The sequence below is a fragment of the Nematolebias whitei genome, chromosome 16 (genome assembly GCF_014905685.2).
Source record: "Nematolebias whitei isolate Nwh7 chromosome 16, NemWhi1, whole genome shotgun sequence".
Taxonomy (NCBI): Eukaryota; Metazoa; Chordata; class Actinopteri; order Cyprinodontiformes; family Rivulidae; genus Nematolebias; species Nematolebias whitei.
The window spans coordinates 25610921-25619876 of record NC_056513.1 but is presented as its reverse complement, the minus strand read 5'-3'; the positions used below and the strand labels follow the sequence as shown (position 1 = coordinate 25619876).

The 8956-nt window shown below is 40.6% G+C and overlaps 1 protein-coding gene across 1 annotated transcript; it reads right to left on the bottom strand.

Moving 5' to 3' along the window:
* Positions 1-449: 449 nt before the first annotated feature.
* tlr3 (toll-like receptor 3) lies at positions 450-8956 on the bottom strand. The gene is made up of 4 exons (XM_037690421.1): positions 8498-8956; positions 5863-6057; positions 3885-5743; positions 450-681 (listed from the first exon to the last, which is right to left on the bottom strand). The coding sequence occupies exons 1-4, from the start codon at positions 8954-8956 to the stop codon at positions 450-452; spliced, it is 2745 nt and encodes a 914-aa protein (XP_037546349.1).

The following is an 8956-nucleotide window of genomic DNA, read 5'->3' as shown; positions in this document are numbered from 1 at the left end:
TTTTGTTGTTTTTTTGTTCTAGAAGCATCAAGTGTGGCTTAAAACGAAACATATAGAGCTTTAAATAATTAATAGTTTATGTAGTTTAACAGACAACTCCACAAATGTTTTGGTACGTTCTCCGAGCACAAATAAACCCACAACATTTTTGGTATTGTGTAAAAGTGAAAATACAATTTCAGCATCACTTCATTCATGTTTATTGTTTGTCAGTTGTGTCTGCATCAATATCTATATCATTATAAATCAATGTAAACATTAAAAGATTTTGGTTGCTATATTTTTGTGCTGTTAAGCAATAAAGTACATTTCAAATACAACATGACTGACTGAAAAATACATATAAATGCAGAATATTTACACACTGGAGGCCAAAACTATGTCCACACTAAAGCATCAACGGTAAAAACAATGACTGCATAAAATCCAAAACATCCAACTTGTAACTGTCACTCCTGCAGCCGATTGGTCAATCCAAGTGCAATGAGCAGTTTTTGGTAAAAAGCGGACACCCTTTCCTTCTGAGGAGGCCATTCCAGGATGCAGCTGGACCGTAACATGCCTCTGCGGAGGAAAAGTCTGCGAGACAACTTGTAGTCGTGCACGTCCTCCAGGAAGATGAGGACAACCGAGTCTCTGCTGGCTTCAATGACCTGGTGCAGCGCATGGTGGACTGTAAATCTGAAGAGGGACAACAAGAGGGAAGGTAATTCAACTGAATATAAAAAACATGACCCTGATGTACTTAGACAAGAGACAGAGTTGAAAGATCCATATTAAATAAATTATGGAGTTGGATGTTACGCACAAACAGTGAGCACAAGTTTTATGAGAGAAACTAAAAACAGACAAAAACAATCAAAAAGTTTCAATGTAAACTTATAGCACCGTGCAAACGTTTCAAACCTCCCACTGTATTCTTATATTTTGTTTCCAGTGAGCCAGACTTTCTTGTAAAATGTTACAGTGGTCTGTATCAACAGTTCTTTAGGACTTCTGGAGGTTTTTTTTTTTTAAGTTTATTTAGGATTTTTACATTTTTACTCATTTCCTATCCAGTCCATCATCATTTTCAATTCTGTTTGTTAAGCCTCTAAATTCTGACAAATGAATCAAACAAACCTAAAATAGGCTCAAAAAACTTCAAAAGAAACAACGTTGGATTGACACACAACAGAAAATTTAAAAAAATCTATTTGAAATCAGACCTTTAGGCTTTCATTTACCAGCAGCCTGTCACAAAAACACTTGTGTCTTATTTCTATTATAATCTACTAAACATGCCAAAGATAAGTTTGACACAAATTATTTTTTTAGTTCCACCTTAGTGATTTCATTAAATTATACTTCATACAGTAGAAAATCAACTGAAATTGATGTGGCAGGGCTTTTGAAGTGCGTTTTATTTGCAGATGACACATTATTTTGTTCGGGTGAAGATAATGAACAGATGTTAGATGATGCAGGCAGAATTTGTAAAAATACAAACTTGGTTCCAACTTAACAAGTTACAATTAAATTTGGAAAAAACAAACTACATGATATTTAGTAATAGAAATAACATGATCGAAGTCCCATTTAAAATTGACAGTATTAAAATTCATAGAGTTAATTAAATAAAGCTTTTGGGTGTCAATGATGAGAAGCTGACATAGAAATCTCATGTAAAATACTTAAGAATGAAAATATCAAAATCAATTACATTACTGTATAAAGTAAAAGAGATTTTGAATGACAAAGCTTTGTATATATTGTATAATGTAATGATTGTGCCATATTTAACCTATTGTACTGCGTTTGGGGGAAAGCATAATTTTCATTTTACTAAAAAAGCTATTAGAATTATTAATAAGAAGTGCTATGGTCACCCAACAAATATATTTCATCAGTTGAAATTATTAAAATTATTTGGTTGAATATAGTATTTTACAAGTCATGAATAAAGCTCATAAAAAATATAACCCCCAAATATTCAATTAAACTTTGTTTAAAAAAAGAATCATTATAATCTTAAGGGAATGGAAATATCTGTAAAACCTCCATTTAGAACTAGTGTGAAGGAGCTGTGTTGTAATTGAGAGAAGAGGGTTGTGGAACTGCCTCGATATCAACATAAACATTTCTAAAACAATTTATACGTTTAAAAAGATGATTAAGTTAAAGTTGTTGGGAAGGTGGGCAGCACGGTGGCGCAACTGGTAGAGCTGCTGCCTCTCAGTGAGCAGGTCCCTGGTTCAAACCCCGGTCCAGGGGCCTTCTGGGTGGAGTTTGCATGTTCTCTCCGTGCATGCGTGGGTTTTCTCCGGGTACTCCGGTTTCCTCCCACAGATCAAAAACATGCATGTTAGGCTGATTGGTAACTCTAAATTGTCCCTAGGTGTGAGTGAGAGAGTGAATGGTTGTTTGTCTCTATGTGGCCCTGTGATGGACTTGCGACCTGTCCAGGGTGTACCCCGCCCCTCGCACAGTGATTGCTGGACATGGGCACCAGCAACCCCCGTGACCCAAAATGGAACAAGCGGGTAAAGATAATGGATGGATGGATGTTGGGAAGGTATAGTGCCAGGTGAAGGATGCCTGATGTTTTTTATTTTCAATTTGGAGATTGTTCAAGCCTTAGTTGTTGTTTGTTTTTTAATAAGGGGCAGATAAGAATTTTTTATTCTTTCTGCATTCATTCAGTTTTTTTTCCCTTTTGATGAATTTGTTGTCTTTTTTCTTTTAAATGAATGAATAAATGAATAAATAAATAGAACACGCCTCTCTGGTCTTTGCTCCATGTTTTTCCTGTTTCTTAAATGTATCACTTTCAGATTCTATTCCTCTGCTATACATAGATTGTTTGTGGCTTCTTTTGTCCTCCACTTATCTACTTCTGTTTTGTTTTTTTTAAACACAAATTGCACAAAGGGCCGTCATGATCAGGTACAAGGACTTGACTCAGTGAGAAAGCAGCTACAGGGCACCCAGCATCTCATAAAAACAAAATTATCCGAGTTTTTCCTGATTTTTTCCTGAATAAATCCTTAAATTCCAAGAAATATTTCAGTCAAGTGAAAGTCAGAACTCACTCAGAGAAGACTGTAAGTATGATGTAGCCTACAGTATGTACGGTATACTATCGGATACTAAAAAGTCACCATAGTCAATCAGTAAGGATACATGTACTGTGTATATTGGATAAATAACTATCCTTTCATCATCTGCTTACTCAAATAAGCCCCTCCGAGGATAAGAGAAGATTTTTAACCGGTCTTTTACTTGCAAGGTCACGAGAAGGCTTTCGCAGATGTACAAAGTTACATGCTCAGAGCCTTTTCGGTGAGAATCTGCGCCAGACAGTGAGGCAGGAAGTGCTTTATAATACACGTTTATCAGACAAGAGGGGAGGTCAAGATGACCTTGACTTTGCAGTTTACAGACGATGAGAAGGCCTTGGAGTTATCGGGTTCTCCTCCGAGCTCTCCGAGAGGAAAAACAACTTGCAGTGACAAACTTCCATAGACCTTTTCCCTTGACAGTGTACACTATAGAAGCAGAACACGGACTCTTATTAGAATACTAGCACTAAAACATGTACATGTTAAAGTCTCACAAAGGTCATCTTTTCATCAGTACGGTAAATGAGTGTTCAAATTCCCTGTCTAGAAAATGCAAGTCATTTTCCCTGATTTGCAGAGGTACTGGGAACCCTGATCTAAAGTTCAATTAATTACTATTAAATGTATTAAACACCAATTTGTTCTCTAAAACTGTTTTGTGAAAGCAGCTTCATGCTGAGTTGCTGCCAGTATTGTTCAACTACTGATTTTTATTAGATTTCAACTAGGTTTTAAATATTTTGTGTTGAAATGGACTTACTGTAAGTTGTGTGTTTGACTTACTGTCTACACCAGGGATCGTTGAGAAGGTTTTCTGTCACAACAAACAAGATTTTTCTGGACTTTCTCATGTTATTTACGATGGACTCAAGCAGAGAATGGCCAATAACTGAATCGCGATCATCCAAGCAAAACCGGCAAGTTTCGTTCTCCAATGGGACCAATCGTCTCTCCACCCATTTGGCGTCTTCTTCGGCATGTATGAGATAAGCATCAAACTCAAAGTCTCTGTCCTCTTCCACTGCGACATCGCTAAATCCTAATGTGCGATTGATTAATATGTTCCAATAAAACTGAATCCTCCAGCCATGGAACCGAACCAGAAGTGCACCAAAAATTAGCATTAAAACTGCCGTGCAGGTAAATATGTAAAGTTCCTGAAACGGGGTCATATCTTTGCAAGAAAGTGGGTCAAAATCCATGATGGGGCGCTTAAAGTAAGCTAGTGGTGTGTTACAGACATACTGGTCTCTGAGACCTGGTACACTGGTCACTTTGGTGGTATTTAACCATGTCACAAACCACAGGATGCTCTCACACGTGCAGTCAAATGGGTTTTTAGCCATGATAAGCAGACTGAGATTGCTCAGAGGAGTACTAAACACCTCAGGTCTGACAGAGGTGATCAGGTTCTTCTCCAAACCTAAAAGGCGAAGAGACTTCAGATCGTCAAAAACTGAGTACTGAAGATCGTCAAGGAGATTGTTGCCAACGCTGAGCTCGCTGAGGTTACTCAAACCACTAAAAGCCTCCAGTGGAATCTCATCCAGTCCGTTGTAATCCAGCGTTAAAGTTGTCAACTTCTTTGTGTTCTTCAGAAACAAGACAGGACCTCCAAGATTAGCGGACTTCCACAACCGAGCCAAGTTATTGTGTTGGAACTTCAGCACCTTGAGGTTTACAAGCCCTTCGAGAATGTTCTCTCTGAGGTTGGCGATGTTGTTGTTGCTGAGATCTAAGACTGTGAGGTTGGTCAGTGGATGGAAAGGAGAGGGATCCTGGTTCAAGGCTTCGGCTTTAAGGCTCTTCCCCAGAGTCAGGACTCGAAGAGTGGGCACATTTACAAACGAACTGGCGGTCAGGTTAACCGACTGGAAGTTATTGGTCATGTGAATCTCTTGGATCTGATCTAGACCTTCGAAGTCTCCGCCCACGAGAGTTTGCTTGATGAAATTGTGATCGAGAAGAAGAATACGGAGGTTTTTCAAAACCAAGAAGCTTCCAGACTCGATCTGTGTCAGAGCATTGCCTGTTAGATTTAGCTTTCTCAGCGGTGCATCGGCAAGTGAGACAAAGGTCTTGCTGGTAATATGCTTCTGTGAGGTATGCATGTAGCTACTCCAACTCAGATCAAGTTCTGCGAGACTTGTCAAGCCAGTGAAAGTGTTCTCCGTGATTTTGGAAAAAGTTGATTTTTGTAAAATCAGGCTCTTGAGGTTGCCTAACGGTTGGAAAGAGAAATCATCAATGACAGGAAGAGCTTTATGACTGTTCACTAACGCTTTGGTCAGCTGTAGTGTCATTAACATTTTAAGGCCTTGAAACGTTCCTTTGGTCAAGTGCTTAATGTTGTTGTCAGTCAAGACTAGAGTTTGAAGTGTAGACAGCCACCGAAAAGAACCATCTTCAATTGTGCTTATGCTATTCCAGGACAGATCCAGCACAGTTAGGTTTGTATTCTGCAGTCCTGTGAAGGTGTTTTTATTGAATGTGACCAGCTTTATCTTCTTCAGAGACAGAGCCTCAATGGATGTACCAGACAGTTCCGAGCAGAGTTTAGAAACAAAGGCGTTGCCAATATTGCTCCCATCGAGGATTAATTTACGCAGGCCTGAAATGGGCTTAAAGCACCCTGACTCCAACTGCAACAAAGGAATCGGAGAAAATTTGCAGTGAGACAAAAAAGGGGAAACAAAACAGTCAACTGAAATTTGGGTGCAACAAGAACATTTCAATTCCCATTTCTAGGACAGTAACGTACTGTTTTTAGGGACACAACTGACAGATTGACGACTTGTAGAAAAGGTGAATTTCTGAGGAAGGAGAAGTCTCCCGTGTTCAGAGACGTGAAATCGTTGCGTCCGAGGTTCAGTGTTACCAAGCTGGGCAGCTGAGGCTGCGAACCAAGCTTGGCTGTTTGCAGATTGTTCATAGAAACATCCAAAAACTTCAGGTTCTGAAAAAGAAAGAAGACTTTTTCTTTAATGATTTTTGTTTTTGTCTATTTCAAAACAGGTTTCAGACATGACCTTAACAACAAAGTCTAATATCCTTAAAGTAATTGGTCAAAACATTTGAGGTCGTTCTGGGGAAGAGTTATGAGCAATATATCATATGTGTTGCTCTTTGAACAATCTCTGCTTAGAGAAATAGTTGAATTCTGACTGAATTGACAGAATAATGTCTTGTCCGAGTGGGTTCAAGCCCAAAACTTTCACAGCAGTTCATACAAACACTATTTTAAAAACCTTCCCATTGCAGAGTTTCCCCTACCATTATACAAGCGGGGCGCCCCGCCCCGTCAACAGAACCCCACCCCCAACCACCTGTCGGCACTGACGAAACGCTCAACTCACGGCTCGCAATGCAGGTGCACTAGCTAAAAAGCTAAAGGCAGCCTCTTCCTTCATGCTGAACCCTCACGCTGAACGCACCCCCGCCACTCGAAAACTGTCCGTACAAACAGCGCACGGCTCAGATGTGCGTCTGTCTCTCCCTCCACCGACACCCCCACCCCCCGCCAATAAAAAACAAAACAAAAAACTGTCGGTTCAGACAGCGCGCGGCTGTCTGTGTCCCCTCCCCCGCTCTCAAACTATTGGTTTAAGCAGCGCGCTGCAAAGCTTAGGACGAGTCTCCGTCCGTTCACACCCCCCCAGAACAAAAATCATGGACGAGATGAGCACCCCGCCATGGCAAGTTATCTAGGGGAAACACTGCATTGTCATATTTTACATTAGTTATTTCAATGTTTCCCCTACATTAGTTCCCTTGGCAGGGCACTCGTCGTGTATATGTATATGTTTTTTTTGTCAACAGGGTGCATGTGTGTGTGTGTGTGTGGGGGGGGGAGTAGGATGGGACAGAGTCACATCTGTGTTGCCCACCTGCTAGCTTAGCACTATTGCTGCCAGTTTTTATCAACGATGGGGGTAGTGGGGGTGGGGGGGGACGGAGTCACGTCTGTGTTGCCCGCCCACTAGCTTAGTGATACGTTGCCACTGGTTTTTATCAATGTGTGTGTGTGTGTGGGGGGGGGGGGATACATCATTAGCATTTTTGCTAGCGCGTTTGTATTGCACCCCGCACGTCGATACAGACAGTTGTCGATTGGGGGGGGGTACATTAGTAGCATTTTTGCTAGCGCATTTGTATTGCACCCCGCGCTACGTTGATACAGACAGTTGTTGAAGGGGGGGGAGGTGTTCGGTAGGTAGGGTGCTCGGTTCTGTTGACGGGGCGCCTCGCTTGTTTAATGGTCGGGGGAAACACTGTATTTACATAGAATTATGATTATTTGCAATTGTAGCTTCGTGAAGCACTTCCCGTGTAGCCTGGAGAACTGCTGGCAATAATTTATATTGATTAATAAAGTGAATAAAGTGTAAAGCAGAAGTGACAGCTGCAGATATTTTGATGTTAAATGTGATCATAACATTAGGGCTAAAGGATTTAGGGAAACAACATGTTTTTGTTAAGCATGTCGCTTGTGATTTTTTTTTTAACATTGACAAGAATGAAGAAGAAAGAACTTCCATCATCATCATCATACTCCTGTACAATGAAATTGTTTGGCGTTTCTCCCTATCAACAAAGTAATGAAGTAAAAGAGGCAGAACAGAAGAGGATATCTGTCTCATTATTGCCAGCAGACAGTAAACCTTTAATAAGACTCCTAGTTAAAGACAAGGAAATTGCAAGTCAACATTTCAATCCTTCAATTTTCCAGTCTTACTTCATTGATTAATATACCCTTGAACAATATCCTAAAAACAATACAAACTTGTTTTAACTGGCCATGAGGTAGTGCTCTGAAATATAAAAGAAGTTTAGACAATTTTTGTTAAAACCACAAAAAAATTGGTCAAATCAATTTCTCATGTGAGTATCGGCCGATCTCCAATCTCCCAAAATTCAAGAAATCGGAGCCAATAAATCGGCTGGCTAATTTATCGGTGCACCCCTACTCAAGGCCTGAGGGCAAAATGTGTCCCTTGTAAACATCTTATCTGACTCCCAAGGTGACGTTTTAAATGCAATAGATTTTTATTGCCACTCAATTTGTTGAAAAACTGAGCATGCTTTATTTCGTGTAGATTTCTCATGACAGCTGCTCAACTTTGAAGTAGAAACAAATTAGAAATGTTCAGAAATGTTTGACTGTGATATGGAAAGAGCAGCAAAGAACGTCAAGTGTGATCAAACTCGTGTTGAGGAAGTTGCAACCAAGAAAAGATGTCTGGTTTCTGACCTCAGTTAGTGTCTTGATTAAAACTGGCTCTTGATTACACCAAGCTTTTAATTGTGACCACCCTTTGTAACCAAGTTGTATCGCACAAGTTATATTAGTGTTTTATTCAAACAGACCAGTTGATCCAGTACAGTTTATTATGTACCTGTAGCGAAGTGAAGGGTTCTCCATGCAGTTTCAGCCTGTTACTAGCCACATTCAGCCATGTTAGATTGGTGCAGGTCACCAGATCTTCTTGTTTTAGTAAACCCACTTCATTGTGGGCCAAGTTCAGCGTCTGCAGTAGACGCAGGCTCTGGCACAAGCCCCCACCCAGCTTGGCGATGCTGTTGTAGCTCAGGTCGAGGTGGAACAGGCCTTTGTATCGCTTCAGTGAGTCGAGGAGAGCCAGCGCCAGTCTGTTGTGAGACATGTCCAGTCTGGTGATGTTTTCAGGTAAATCTTGAGGCACTGCGCTCAAGTTACGGTGACTGCAGTCAGCTCTGCTGTTCTTCACACTGCAGGCGGTCTTTGTCTGGGAGGTCATGCAGTGATACTCCCCCACAATGAAGGTGCACACGAAGATGATCCATGTTAGACGACCAGGTCCCATCGTCCCAAACAT

Coding starts and splice junctions, on each gene's coding strand:
- tlr3 (XM_037690421.1), bottom strand. CDS start 8,956: ATGTTTGGGACGATGGGACCTGGTCGTCTAACATGGATCATCTTCGTG. Junction 6,058..8,497: donor AACCCTTCACTTCGCTACAG/GTACATAATAAA, acceptor TTTCTTTTTCAG/AACCTGAAGTTTTTGGATGT. Junction 5,744..5,862: donor CAGTTGTGTCCCTAAAAACA/GTACGTTACTGT, acceptor CCTTTGTTGCAG/TTGGAGTCAGGGTGCTTTAA.